Here is a 15,653-nt window from a genome sequence, read left to right as displayed (position 1 = left end):
ATATATGAATGTAATAGAATACTACTGTGCTATAATAAATGAGGAGCAGACAGACTTCATAATAACCTGAAGAGTCTTACATAAACTGATGCTAGGTGAGGGAAGCAGAACCAAGAGAATACTGTATACACAATTACAGACACATTGTATCTGTGATGACTAACTTTGATAGACTGGGCTCTTCTAAGTAATACAAGGTTATAGGACAACTCCAAAAGACTCAAGATGGAAAAGGCTATATCTATCCATAGCCTGAGAAAGAATTATGGAGTCTGACTGCAGATTAAAGCAAGCTACTTACTCTCTTTTTCATTTGTTTTGTTTTGTTTCTCCTTCCTCGTTGTTCATTCCATTGGTTATAATTCTTCTTTACAAACTGACTAATGTTTAATATGTAGAATCTATATCGGATTGCATGCTGCCATGGGGTGGGAGGTGGGGGGAATTTGGAACTCAAAAAGTTATGGAGCTGAATGCTGTAAACTAAAAGTAAATTTAAAAAAAAAAACTAAATATAAAATGCATATAATTTATGTAGCTTGAGTTTTTTAAAAGAGAGGAAGACAGTTATATCAGAATAAGTGTTGAACTTGGAAAAGTTCAGGAAAAACCTGAAATCAAATCCTGGCTCTGATACTTTTGATCTGTGTGGATCACAGGCAAGTCTTTTTCCAATTCTCTCAGCTGCAGTTTCCTTAACTCTAAAACAGAGATAATATTAGATATTACATACCTACAGGGCTTTTGGAAAGAAAGTATTTTGTTAACAATAATGACTCTAGAAACATGAATTGTTATTATTATTCTATCCTTGTTCTCTTCCCACCTGTCTGACCATTCTCTTTTGCAGGATCTTCCTCTAAGTCACAATTAATAGAGGGTGTCCTCCAGGACTCTGATTTAAGGCCCTCTTTTCTTCTCCCTCCAGACTATTTCTCTTGGTGATTTTATCTGTTCTCCCAGACTCAATGATCATCTTTACATTGATGATTCTCAGATCTACTTATCTGGTCCCATTCTCCAGACTCCCATTTCCATCTACCTACTAACATCTGAAAGTGAATGTTCCACAGACTTCTTAAATTCAACATGTCCAAAACTGAACTCATTTTCTTTCCCCCCAAAGCCTTCCCATTTGACATTTCCCATTACTGTTGAGGGCACCACCATTCTCCCAGTCACCTAAGAATTTATCCTTGAGGGGCGGCCAGGTGGCTCAGCAAGTTAGAGCACCGGTCCCAGCGTTGGGATGACCTGGGGATCAAATCCTCACTCAGATACTTAGCACCACACCCAGAAATAACTGGCTGGGTAACCTTGAGCAAGTTACTTAATCCCAATTGCTTAAAAAAAAAAAAAAAAGAATTTATCTTTGACTCCTCACTCTCTCCCCCACCAAATCTGATCTGTTGCCAAGTCCTTGGTTTTACCTTATAACATCTCCTGTATATGCCCCACCTTCTCTCCTGACACTGACATCAACCTGATTCAGGCCCTTATCACCTCACAGCTAGACTACTGCAATAGCCTGCTACTTGGTCTCCCTGCCTCAAGACTCTCCCTACTCCATACCACCCACCATTCAGCTATCAAAGTAATCTTCCTAAAATGCAGGTTTAACTATGCCATTACTCTATTTAAAAAACCCCAGTGATTCTCTATCACCTCCAGGATCAAACACAAAATCCCCATTTGGCACTCAAAGCCCTTCAAAACCTCCCCCATTTCTAATCTTCTTATACGTTACTCCAAAGTACACTTTGTACCCCCATGTACACCCCAATAACACTGTCCTTCCTGTGAATCCTCAAACATTCCATTGCCTGACTGCATTATCCTTGGCTGTCCCCCATACCTGGAACTCTCTGCTCCTGGCTTCCCTCAATCCACAGATAAAATCCTGCCTTCACAAGAAGTCCTTCCCCTTAATGCTCTACTGATTATCTCCAATTTATCCTGTAGATAACTTGTTTGTACATAGTTAGGTTCATGTTGTCTCCCCCATGAAACTGTGAGCTCTTTGGCAACAGTGACTATTTTTTGTCTCTTTGTATCTCCAGTGCTGTGATAGTAATGGCAATTAAAGATTCCCCTGTATTGGCTTGGTTTTCAAATTGATTGTGTTAAAACCCAGAGTTTGTTAATCCCACCTGTGGGATGGGCTTGTTGATGTGAAAAGAAAGTCCTGAACTGGGAGGAGCTGGTGATGTAGATTTGGAGAGACACTAGAGAGAGGCGGAAGATCTTTTTGGAAGCAGCACCTCGTGGAGAGAGAGAGGTTAAGAGAATTGCTGGTGGCCGCTTTGAATTGCCCTGGGCTTTTGAGACCTGCCCCCTGAGCTGCCAAGGACTGAGGAGACATGGCTGTTTTGCTGGTACTTTGTCTGTCTGTTTTGATGTTGTTTTGCCATATTTGTCCACTGGTGAAAGACAGTCCTTTTGTTGAAGAAGTCCTGGAACCTGGCTGTTCGCTAAGAAGCCCTGAGACTGTCCTGCAGACAGAGAGTGAATACTGTCCACTGGTGAGGGACAGTACTGTTGTTGCAGGGGTCTGGAGACTGTCCTGCAGACAGAGTGAATACTGTCCACTGGTGAAGGACAGTGCTGTTGTTGCAGGGGTCTGGGAACCTTTCTGTAATTGATTGAATGATTGGAAGGTCCTGGGGTGGGGTAGTGCTTGGAGATTATTTAATCACACTTAGTAAATGCTGTATTTTGAATGATGTCATGTTTTGATCTTCTCTGTTCTTGGTTTGTCACTGAATAAAATAGAGAGCACCTATGCTGGTATTTTGAACCTGGGAAGTTGCCTTTGCTTGGCATTACATTACAAGTGCTTAGGACAGTTCCTAGCACATAGAATATGCTAAATAAATGCTTGATGACTGACTTAAGACTTTTCTTCTAACGATCTCAAAACGCTAAAGTTGGTATGGGATAGATATTCTATTTCAATACAGAGACAATCTGAACAACAGATTGCTTAAGACTGCTTCCTCCTCAAAGGGAGGAAGGTAAATAAATGGGCTGAAAATAAAATAAATAGTACTATCAGCCATATAATTCAAAATGACATTACAAGAGTATGTTTTAAAAACACACAAAGATGAAACAATACTAAATAAGTACAATTACTAATCACAATTAAGCATCAAATTTAATCACTACTAATGAACCTAGGCCACTGTAACTAAAATATATTAATTAAAAATAATTATTCATTTTGTCTGCTAAACATCAACATCCCATTTACCAATAGAAAAAGAGCTATAGACTTGACAAAGCATAAAGCAGGACACTAAACACAATATCTAAGAAAATCAGAACAGACCCCCTCCAAAAAAATTTAACATTAAATTGAAATTCCTATAGAAAACTTGCAAATATGAATATCCTAACCAAAGAAAAAGTACCTATCTTCCTAAAATTTGTAAGGAAAGGATGGTTAAGAATTTTCTCGTTTAAGTTTTCTTTGCCATCACTTCATAATTGTTATTTATAGTACTTGACACTGCTGACCGCCTCCCCCAGACACAGACACACACAGACACACACTCCCAAGTACCCTTCTCTAATCTCCGGATTTTCAGGAACCTTCTCTTTCGGTTCTCCCATTTGTCTGGCTATCCCTCGATATTTTTCACTGAATCGTCATCCATTATCCTATACTCTATCTGTGAGTGCATCCCAAAGCTCTATCCAGGTTCCCTCTGTTCTCTCTTTATAGTCCACACCCTTCTCAGTGACCTCAGCTGTCATGAATTAAATTATGTCACCTCAGCTGTCATGAATTAAATTATCTCTGCAACTGATGACTCTCCAGACATATAGCTATACAGATATACAGGTGAGATCTAGTCTCCCAACACCAACTGCCTACTGGACAGTTGAAACTGCATGTCCCATAGGTACCTCAAACTCAACATGTTCAAATAAAAACTTTATAACCTTTCCACCCAAACCGAACCCTCCTCCAAACTTCCCTATTTCAACTGAGGGCATCACCAACATCCCAGTCACAAAGGTTCACTACCTCAGAGTTATCCATAACTCCTCAATTACCTTTACTCCACACATCCTAATCAGTTGACAAGTCTTTTTGGTTCTACCAGCACATCTCTCACATTTATCACCTTCTCTCCAACTCCATCCTGGTTCAGTCATCTAGACCAATGCAGTAGCCTAATAGATTTCCTTGTCTTAACTCTCCCATCTCCAATCCATGCCCTACACATATACCAAAATGATTTTTCCTTAAACTTAGGTCTGACCATGTCACCCCTTTCTCAAACTCCAATATACCTCTAGTATCAAATAATACAAAGTACTCTGTTTAGCATTTAAAGCCTTTTACAACCTAGCTCCAATTTGCTTCATTCATTCAATAATCAGTAAGTATTTATTATATACTTGATAGGTAACAAATAGGTAGGTACCAGACACTGTGCCGTGAACCAAGCATACAAAGACCTAAGTGAAATATATTCTCTATACTCAAGAGGCACAAAATCTAGCTGCATATGTGTATACCTAAGAATGTATGTATTCATGTATATACAAAATAGATACAAGATCATTTGAGAAGGAAAGCACTAAAAAGTTGGGAGGATCAAGCTTTAAGTAGAAAATAGCACTTGAGCTGAGCTCTGAGGAAGCTCCATGGATTCTATGAGGCAGAGGTGAGAAGAAAGCACATTTCTGACATTAGGAACTAGCCAATGCAAAGGCAGAAACAGGAGGAGACTTAAAGTTATGTGTAAGGAACAGTAAGACCACTTAATTGGCTTAAACTCAATGTGTATGAAGGGGAGTAATCTGTAGTAAGGCTGGAAAGGTAGAACAGAGCTAAGCTGTGAGGGATTTAAATACTAGACAAAGGTGTTTATATCTGATGCTACAAGTTATATGAAGCCAATGAAATTTATTGAGTGAAGGAGCAAGATGTAAAGACCTGTGTTTAAGGAAAATCACTGTGGCAGCTATGTGGAGGATGGACTGAAGTTGGGAAAGACTTGAGACAAGAAGAGCAATTTCAAGGTCAAAAAGTAGTGAAAGCTTGAATTAGAGTGGTGGCTGTATGAGTAAAGAGAAGGGAACTTTCAAGTTGTTGTGAAAGTAAAAATGACAATCTGTGACAACTGATTAGCTATGCAGGGTAAGCAGGAGTTGCAAACCCAGGTGACTAGAAGGAAAGTGGAAGCCTCAGAAAAAAATTATTATACACTGCTGAGTTTTCCACTCTACAATCCAATCAAACTGGCTTTCTTGCTATTCTTTACACACAGCATTCCATCTCTTGCTCTGTCTTTAAACTAGCTGTTCCCCTTTCTGAGGATCAACTCTTTTCTCACTTCCACCCCAAACAATACTAGGTGTTTCCCTTCAAAGCTCAACTCAAACATCAAAACTCAAACATCCTCCAGAAGACCTTTCCAATATCCTCCCAGCTAACTAGTACCCTCTTCCACTAAATTTCAACGTACCTACTTTGTACTCTCATGTTTACATGTTATCTTCTGGAATAAGATGCTCCTTAAGAAAAGGAATTGTTTTTATGGTTGTATTTCCCAAACCTAACCCAGTATCTTAGCATATAGTACATACTTATATAAAACTCTGTTGATTGATAGGATTAAAATCTGGAAAGGATGCTATGCTTCATTCTATTTTTTTAAGCCTCAGGTACTATACTATATAACTATAATAAAATCATGATAAACTACAGCAAAATTATTTCTTTGTTTAATGGTGGAGCACAAGTAAAATTCTCTGGAATTTCTCTGGAATACAGGAAACAAATCCAAAACTCCTTATTTAGCTGTCAAGACCATCCAAAATCGTCACTACAAAACTATCTTTTCTGCCCTAACTGCCACTACCTTCCATATATCTATGCAGAGATATAGAAAGATCATGTATCTATTCACATAAATAGGTGAGTATCTTATTCAATGCTCTGCCCATCCTGAACTATTCTATTAATGCATCTTGCATTTTCCTGTCTTGCTTTCCATCATGTTACCTCTACCTGGCATACCCTCCACCAGCCACTGATGCCTTCCACGTATCTATTTTATGTCTTCCTGAAGGCCCACCTCTACTGACACTTCCTCTTTAATGTAGATCAAAGAAGATTTCTAGGAGACTTAGTCCCCATGCATAAGACACATATATACTGCTTGGCAACACAGTTTTTCCATATACTAATTAGTTAGCCATAAACTTTTGGTGGACAAAGAAGTCTGTTATAACTAACTGAATTTTCCATAGTACCTTTGCTCTACTACATAACTACTTTTTGACCTTGTACCTGGAATTTAACCTCTCTGATACTCAGCTCATCATCTGCAAAATGGGAGAGAGGCTAAGATGATTTAGATGGCTTCAGAAAATCCTTCCAGCTCTAAATCCTTCAAGATCTAAATCGCCATGGTCCATATGAACTTGTCTAGCATCTAAGGACCAATTTAGCTAAGCTTAGAAGGGGTTGGTTGTCTATGAGATGATAACTTTTTGGCTGGCACACTTATGGAGGGATTCACACAGTAATAAAATGAATACCCAGATTAAGTCAAATATTTTGAAGTATTAAAAATCACTTACTTTTTATTTTATTTCTAAAATTTATTTTTAGATCATTCCATTTCTGATGTTTATCCATGCAGTTCATTAAGTTCAAAGAACTTACTAGGTACCTACTATGTTTCCAGCACCGTGCTAGACATTGAAGATACAAAGATAAAAATGAAAGTCTCTTTCCAAATGATTTTACATCCTATAAGGGTAAACAATATAGATACAGATAAATAAATACAATGTATTTAGGGAGGGGGGAATCTGCAAGTGGGAAAATCCTGTATGGGAGCTAGAGAAGGCAATACATGAAAGTGAGGAGAGAAACCATTCCAGGAATGGTTCTTACTTCCAAGGGAGAGCCTGTCTAAAAGCAGGAAGATGAAAAATATTTCATGTATAGAAAATACTAAGTAGACATATAACAGTGTAGTGTAAAGCATTTTAATTAGTTTAAAAAAATAAGGTGGAGTCATGAGGGTTTTCCAAACAAAGGAATCTGTGTTTTATTTTAAAGGCAACAGAAAGTCACTGAAGCCAGGGGTTATCATGATCAGGACTGTTCTCTAAGAATATTTAGGAGACAGCCTGGTTTGGTGGAAAGAATGCTGGTTCTGCTAGATGTACAAAAATATTTATAACAGCTCTTTTTGTGGTGGCAAAGAATTGGAAATCAATGGGATGTCCTTCAATTGGGGAATGGCTAAACAAATTGTGGTATATGAATGTAATGGAATACTATTGTGCCATAAGAAATGAGCAGCCAGCCTTCATCATAACCTGGAAAGTCTTATATAAACTGAGGCTGAATGAGGGAAGCAGAACCAGGAGAACATTGTACACAATTACAAGACACATCATATCTGTGATGACTAACTTTGGTAGATTGGGCTCTTCTTAGAAATACAAGGTTGTAAGACAACTCCAAAGTCCCAATGCAGATTGAAGCAAACTACTTGCTCTCTCTTGTTTGTTTCATTTTGTTTTGTTTCTTCTTCCTCATTATTCATTCCGTTGGTTATAATTCTTCTTTGCTACTTGACTAATGTTTAATGTGAAAGTATATGCAGAACCTAAATTGGATTGCATGCTGCCAAGGGGGGTATGTGTGTTGGGGGGGGGAGGGGAGAATTTGGAACTCAAAAACTCGTGGAACTGAATGTTGTAAACTAATAGGAAAAAAAAAAAAGGAAAAAAAGAATACTGGTTCTCGAATAAGATGACTGCTATTCAAATCCCACTTATGATAATTACTACCTATGTGACCTTAAACAACCACACTAGTCTCAGTTTCCTCATCTGTAAAAGGCGATTGTTGAACCAGAAGTTCAACAAAGTTTCCGAAGTCCTTTCCTATTCTACATCTACCATCCTATGATAACTTTGGCAGCTCTGTGAAAAATGGATCAGAGAGCAGACTGAAGGAAGGTACACAAGAGATCTATTGGATACCTATTGTAATAATCCATGTAAGAGAAGATGGTGGCCTAGATTAGTAGCCTAGTAACCTTCCTACTGAGGAAGGAATAGGTGTGAATGAGGATAGATGAAAGAAATTAGAGGTAGAACCACCAATAAGACCTGACAACTCACTGGATATGGGAAGAGAAGGGGAAAGGAAGAGAAAAATCCTAGCTGGTAAACCTAAGGGGAGAACAAGTTTTCAGGAAGTAATTGTCCATTTTATATTATCCCAAAACTGGAAAAGGGTGACAACCACTAAGATTATATCACATCTGAAGATGTTACCCTTTATTTTCAAAGGACTCTTAGCATAAACCACATGCCAAGATCAAATTGATTTTATTGAAGAAATATTAACAGAATTCCAAAGACACCTTTAAAGTGTTCATGGGCACTGAACCTCTAAATTCACAGCCTCACTTCTCTCACTTGCTTCAGCCTCTTCACTGAACTAAAATGCTTTCTGCAGTTACCAACAAACTCCTCCTATGTGCCACATGTGCTGGTCTTTTCTCAGGCTTGATATTTCTTGACCTCTCCGCAGCATTTGACACAGGTAATACCCCTTCTCCTACAGTTTTTCATGACACTGCCCTCTCCTGCTTCTGCAATCTGTCTAACCCTTCCTTCTCAGTTTATTTTGTAGGTTCATTCTTCAAACCCAGCCCTGACTGCAGGTGTTCCCACAAGACTGTTTCCAGGTCCCTTGATTTTCTCTGTATACACACTCTCATCAGTTCCTATAGTTTTAAATTATCTCTATGCTGATGACTCACAGACCTGTATGTGCAGCCACAGCATCTGCCCTGAGAGAGATGTCCCAAATTGCCTACTAGACATTTCAAACTGACTATGTCTAAAACAGAATTTATCTTTTCCCCCAGAATCAACCATCTTCCAAACTTCCCTATTTCTGCTGAAGGAACCACAATACTTATAGTCTCCCAGGTTCATAACCTTGGTTTTATACCTTTAACTCTTCGTTCTCCCTTAACCTCACATATCTAATCAGTCACCAGATCTTGCTGTCTACCTCCATAAGATCTTTCAAACCCAATCCCTTTTCTCTACTCAGATACCACCTTACTTGAGGCTTTCATGGCCTCTTAAATAGACTACTGCAATGGCTTCCTACCTAGTCTTTCACCACTTTAACCCATCCTCCACATAGCTGCCAAAGTGACTTTCCTTAAGCACAGATTGGACTATATCACTCCTCTACTAAACTAACCCATGGTTCCCTATTCCATTTAGTATAAAATATAAACTTCTTTGTTGGGACTTGTAAGGCTTTACACAACCTGGCCCCAATCTACATTTCTAGCCTATTTATTATACATTACATCTCTTCCCAGAGTCTACAATCCATCCAAACTGGCCTTCTCACCATTTATCACATTCATCCCTCTCACAAATTCCATGCCTTTTCACTAGTTGGCCTCCACTCTTTCCTCACCTCTGCATCATAGAATCCCTTACTTTAAGATGCAGCTCAAGCAATACTTTCTACATGAAGCCTTTCCTGACTGATCCAATTGGTAAGTTCCCACAGTGCCCTTCCTCCTTAACTACTTCGTATTTAATTAAGTTGAATTTAATTTGTATTTATTCTGTATGTATTTAAATATGTAAATGTTATCCCCACCAATACACTGTAAGGTCCTCATTGAAGGCAGTATGCTACAATGAAAAGCGTGCTGATTTGGAGTCTGAGGACTGGCCTATGCTTCCTGTCAAACTCTGGGCAAGTCACTTAAAACTCTCTGGGCCTCAGTTACCTCATCTGCAAAAAGAAAGGGTTAGGCTATATACCCCCTACAGTTCCTTCCAATTCTAAGGTCTTTTTTGTTTTCTAAAAAACTTTTCCAGTTTAATAGGAAGGACCTGCCAAAATATACAGAAATAAAGGTTTACTGTTTCATTGCCCCATGATCTTAAAAAGGAAGGAAAGGGGAATTATTTACAATGTTAACAGAATGAGGAAAGATGAGGTGAAAACAAAACAAACAATTTTTCTGCCAATGTCTGTGATTTCATTAGTGTGCAGAACTGCAGTGAGAATTTTCCCTTTTCTAGTCTTAGAAAGGTGTCTTAGGCACTGAGAAGCTTAAATGACTTTTCCAAGATTATAGTCAGGACATGTCAGAAACTGAAATTGAACCCAGGTCTTGCTGTGTCTGAAGTCAGTTCCCTTCACTCTACCACTTAGAGCAGAAGGTCCCCATTGCTAACCTACAAAATCTACATAAAGGATTAATGCAGTTAATCTCCAGCATGAATAGTATTTCTGTCCATTCTGAGAACAAGACCAAAGTAAGTGACTGCCTATGCTCACTCAAACCTCTTTAGTCACAGTTAATATATTCTCTCTCCCCAAGGGTCAAAACTAAGTCAGAAAAATTCTGCTTATGCCAAGTTTTTCTCCCAACACTCATGGACAATAATTACTCTTTTACTTATTCAGTCACAATGAGTTAAAGTGGTTCATTGATGCCTCTCAGACCTAGGCCATTTTCTACTTAATAGAGCTAGGACCTTCAAATCCAAGGTAAAATTTTAAGTTTCAACTTCAAATTATGGTATAAACAGGATAAAAGTTTTCGGAAGCAGCTCGCATTTACATAGCAAATTTTTAAGCTTCACGATAATGTGAGGCATGTGGTCTGAACATTATTTTTCCTTTTCTTACAGATAGGAAACAGACTCACAGCAAGTTGAAGTGCCTGGCCAAGCTCACACAGCTACTAAGCGTCAGTGGCAGGATTTAAACCCAGGTTTGTCTAACTCTATATCCAGTGTTCTTTCCACTACTCCATACTGTTCCCCAAAAACAAAAGAAAAAAATTCTCTACCCAATCTCAATTCTATTCTTTATTTTCCTCTCAAACTCAGGAAATGTTCTCAGCAAAATAACTTCATATTTCTGTGGCTTTAAAGTTACAAAGCACTTTGTTGAAAACAACCCCACAGGGTGGGTGGCATAAAAATTACTATCCCCACTTCATAGATGAAACTAAAGCTTTGCCCATTATCACACGGTTGTACTGTGAGAGACAGAAGCCAATCCCAGTCCAGCAGTTCAAATGAAACAAGACTACCATTTTAAAGCCTTTTTAAGGTTTAAAATCACTTTTTAAAAGACTTAAATAACTTTTAAAAGTCTTTTGAAAAAGGAAAAAAATATTTTAAGACTGATGTTTTAACTCTAGCCTGAAAAGGGGCTGAGTGGCCCATCTGAAAATAGCTCCATTTAACAAAGTTGGTGAAAGAGTGATGCTTAGCACCTGTGTGACTCAGAACAAATGACTTAACTGCCCTTGGCCTCAGTCTCCCCATCTGTAGAATAAGGAGACTAGACTAGATAGCATCTGAAGTTCCCTTCCAGATCTGATCCTAATTTGGTACAGATTTAAATTAGATTGTAATTAAAATGTAACAAGTGCCAACACACATTTTTTCCCTTTCATCTCTGGATACTTTTCTAGAAATTCAACACCATTTTCATTTCAAACATAAATTTCATATTGCATATACTGTCACACAAGGTCTCTAGATGTTTTTGCTTGTTTTTCTTTGTTACTAGGGTGGGTTCAATGTGAAGAGGCAAAAGCTACCAATAAAACCTTTTTAAAAAGAAAAAAAGAACCAATATATTGTTGCATAAGTCAGAATAAAAATACAACTGCTTATATTGCTCTTCTAATATCCAATTTTGACACCCTAAGGTTTGTACATGTTTATGAGTTAGACATGTTAAACATGACAAAAATGTCAAAATGCATGTTTATGTATCACTTAGAACACTACCATGTAAATTTAACTTGGAAGGAGTATATATTATTTTGGGGTCCAAAATCCCAGATATAATTATCATGCTTTGTTATTTTATACAGAAAAACTAAAGGGGCAAGTACAAACTCCAAAAGGCACATTAAAGTATAAAATTTATTTTAAGCCAACTTGAACGAAATGATGTTTTACAGACATACTTTCTGTATTTATAGATTTAAAAAATAAAATTAGTGCTGTCAAAACCAATATTAAAGTGTGAGTCACAGTCAATTTCAAAAATAGATAAAGCATTTCTTCTAAGAACATTCATATACTTGACTAATTAACCTAAATATGTAAACTGAAAATCCTTGGCAATAACAAGTTTAAGAAGTAAAATTTATGCAACTCCCCACCCCCCAAAATACTTTACCTATTGTAGAACCCTCAACAATGAACATCTAGATTAGAAACATTTTAAATATTAAAAAACTGTTTTCATGAAGTCTCAGATTAAAAATTCACAAACTGAGAAGTCATGAACTCTAAAAAGCTTAGTTACAATGTACCTTTAAACAGCATTTAAAGTTTTACTACATGCTTTTCAAGAACAAGCCCCTAAAAAGAAGCTGAGAATCAAAGTTGGTTGTCAAAGCCAGGATTCAACCCAGTTCCTCCTGATTATATACAAATCCATCACCCTTTCCAATAAGCATCTTTATATGAAAGGTAAGAGAGTACTTTACACATTCCATAACATGCGCTCCAAACTCCAACAGTTGCAGAATTCTTAACTGGAGGATCCTGCCCACATTTTGGAAAGATGGGATGAACTATGTTTAATAACAGCTGATCTTTACATAGCATTTAAAAGTGCAACCAACATTATCTCATTTGAGCCTCAAAAGAATGCCACAAGGTGGGTTGTACTGGTATTATTTATCCCCATTTTACAGATGAGGAAACAGTACACTGTCAAATTCTACCTGTGTGACCCTGGGCAGGTACTTTATCTCTCTTCAGTGTCAAATGAGGGGGTTAAATGAATGCCCTCCAAGAATCTTTCATCTCTAAATCTATGATCCTCCTATAACCTGTCCATGTTCACACATAACTAATAAATTTCAGAACTCAGGTCTGAAGCAGGGTGCTGACAACTCCAGCACTCTCCTCACTGACTATATACCATCCAAAAACAGCACCTTGGAGTAACTTTCAATTGACACTTTCATAAATGTTTCCATCAACTAAAACCATTTGAGGGGGTGGGGGAAGAGTTTGCATTACTGCAAGAGAATGAACGGGTCATTCCCTAAAATCTCAAATTTTAGATAATAAGGCATCTCATTCTGCAAAATCATCAAAATAAGCCTCAATGTATGGACTTTATAGACGGGAACAGGAGAAGTGATCCTGACAATACAGAGTAATAAAAGAAATATTTCTTGAAGGACTAACCTTACCTTTCCTGAATGGCTGCCACCTCACAAATGTCAAAATCAATAATGCACTTGTGCGCCACCCACCCTCCTCTTACATGGAAGAAGCTAGAATTCCTGGTGGTGTAATCAAAATTATTCGTAAAGGGGAAAATACTATTCAATGCAAAAACACACACAAAAAGCTGCCCAAGGAAGAAAAAAATGTACATTAAAGGTTTTGCTTTAAAAAAGAAAAAAAATGCCACCGGACCAGAAAGAGCTCGGATCATCTTTCTGCCTTTCTTTGTATCCTGAGCCCTTAGTCCAGTGCTTGGCACGCAGCTGAGTGAGTGCCTGCTGTTTTCATTTCATTTTCCTTATCGCCATCTCCTCCTACAGTCTCTAGTCATATTGATTACTCAGCCTGTTATGAAAAGCATCCAGGCATGGGTGGCAAGGGGTGGCAGGGGGGAGGCAGATACAAAAAACGGGGAGAAAGGAGCAGGCTTAAAGGGAGGCAGCCACCAGGTACCACCTACCTGTCCCGAAGGCTTTCGCCACCAACCAGGCCAGATTGCAGGCGATCTTGGCCCTGGAAAAATCATAATGGTCAAAGGGCTTGATGGCTGGAACAATGAAGGTCTTCCTCATCTCCCTCGGGTCTGCAGCAGCATCCCCCATCTTTCCCGACGGCTCCTAGGGCTGTCCTGCTTCTCACCTTCACATGATCGTCGACTCCCCGCCCCGGGGATCGGGGGAGGGGGAAGATGGAGAGGAAGAAGGGGAGGAGGAGGGAGGGTGGAGGTCCACGCGCTCGGGAGCTTAATCAAACTGTCCAAGCCCGGACAGAGGCCCGAGAATCTCAGCTGTCCGAGCACAGGGCCGGCCTCCTCCAGCGCTGCCGCGACCGCCTCCGCCCCGGCATAGGAAAGGCGCGGAGCGGGCTGTTCCGGGCCGCCCTCGGGGGGTCCACGCGTGGGTCCGTGGGGGGTAAGTGCAGGGGGAGGGTCTTGTCTGGGTGCTCTGGCCGCCGCTGCCTCCCTCTTTGTCTGCCCTCGCCCGCCCCGAGGACGAGGACGGAGAGGGGCAGTGTGGAGGGCGGGGAGGCCCCGGAATCGGATGCCCCCGAAGGGGCGGGGGAAGGGGTGAAGGGAGATCTTAAAAATCACATCGTGGAAAAGAAGCCGTCGTTGCCCTCCGAGCCGGGCCGGGCCCCGGGCGGCCCCGGGTTGGCGCGCGCGCCCGCGCGCTCCCTGAGGGGGCGGGGGTACCCGGCGGGAACGGGGGCGATAGGAGAGGGGAGGAAGAGGAGGGGGAGGATGAGGAGCAGCAGGAGAACGGAGGGAGGATGGATGGGCGGCGGGGGCCGGGGGTGGTCGCCCACCCGGCGCAGCTCGGCCTGGCCCAACCCGGGAGGGACTCCCGGGGACTCCTGGGAAGAGAGGCGAGCGTGGTGCCGGAGCCCCGGGCCTGGGCCCGGAGGCTCTCGGGGCAGGCGGCCGCCTCCGTCCTCCTCCCCGCCTCCCCGGCGGCCCCGGCCGCGGCCCCGGCGGCTCCCCGGGCTCGTGCTCGTCCTTCTCCCCAGCGGCTGGCGCAGGCTGGGGCGAGGAATGCCAAGCGCCCTGGTGGGCCCGGACGGATCACTCAGGCCCTTATCCTCTTCGCCTTCTGGGTTTTCTGTCCCTTTTCTCCCCGGCTCCTCCCCGGGATGGGGCTCTCCTTCCTCCGCCGTCGCCGCCGACGCCGCTGCGGTTTTCCTGCTGCCGCACTAGGTGGAGGAGCGAGCAGATGCGGGGCGTGCGCATGCGCCCTCTCCTTCCCGGCCCTCTCCCCTTCCCGGCTCCTCGCTTCCCCCCCTCCCCCCTCTTCCCTCCTCCCTCCCTCCCTCGCTCCTGCCCACCCAACTTCGCCCCCTCCCCCTCCAACCACCCCACCCCCCGCGCCCCGCCCTCGCTTCCCTCCCCTCCCATTGTGATCCAGAGCCAAACCTACCCAAGCTGACGGAGCATGCCCAGCCCTGCTTAGACTCTAGTCTTGGGGGGACGGATGGAGACGGAAGGTTAGGGGTGGGAGCTGTTTTGTTCAGTTCTCCTAAGACGCTTATAAAGAGTGTTCCCCCGGGAGAACCGTCTCACTTGGCTCCGAGTCTCCCAGTCTTGGGTGCTAGAGGAGAAAGATGGAGGAAATCTTAAAGGGGGGATGTAGGGCAGCATCTCCCAGACTAGCCCAGGACTTTTCGCTCGGGCTGTCCTCTCCAGGGGCTGCATCCTGAAGTGGGAACTAGCGAACTCCTCCATCTCGACCAAGTGTATCTCAAGTGATTTTTATGTCATTATGTACATAGTCTCAACCTAAATCCCCGGCTGTTTCAAGCAGGCAGAGAACATGCACTTATTAAACTGTTACTATGTGCCAGGCGCTGTG

The 15,653-nt window shown here is 41.5% G+C and overlaps 1 protein-coding gene across 3 annotated transcripts in view; it reads right to left on the bottom strand.

The window, feature by feature from the left end:
* The window catches only part of CAMSAP2 (calmodulin regulated spectrin associated protein family member 2), a 154,677-nt gene extending 140,504 nt beyond the window's left edge, over nucleotides 1-14,173 (bottom strand). For all 3 annotated transcript variants that reach the window (XM_069074526.1, XM_069074524.1, XM_069074525.1), the window contains exon 1: nucleotides 13,769-14,173. In XM_069074526.1, the coding sequence (XP_068930627.1) occupies nucleotides 13,769-13,910 (142 nt within the window). In that variant the 5' untranslated portion in view covers nucleotides 13,911-14,173. The remainder of the gene's footprint in view (nucleotides 1-13,768) is intronic.
* Nucleotides 14,174-15,653: the final 1,480 nt, after the last annotated feature.

The sequence above is a fragment of the Petaurus breviceps genome, unplaced genomic scaffold, assembly GCF_028583685.1.
Source record: "Petaurus breviceps papuanus isolate PSGF00001 unplaced genomic scaffold, PetGlider_PUasm1.0 90895, whole genome shotgun sequence".
Lineage (NCBI taxonomy): Eukaryota > Metazoa > Chordata > Mammalia > Diprotodontia > Petauridae > Petaurus > Petaurus breviceps.
Note: the sequence above shows the minus strand (reverse complement) of the source record. Positions and strands in the feature narration are given on the sequence as shown.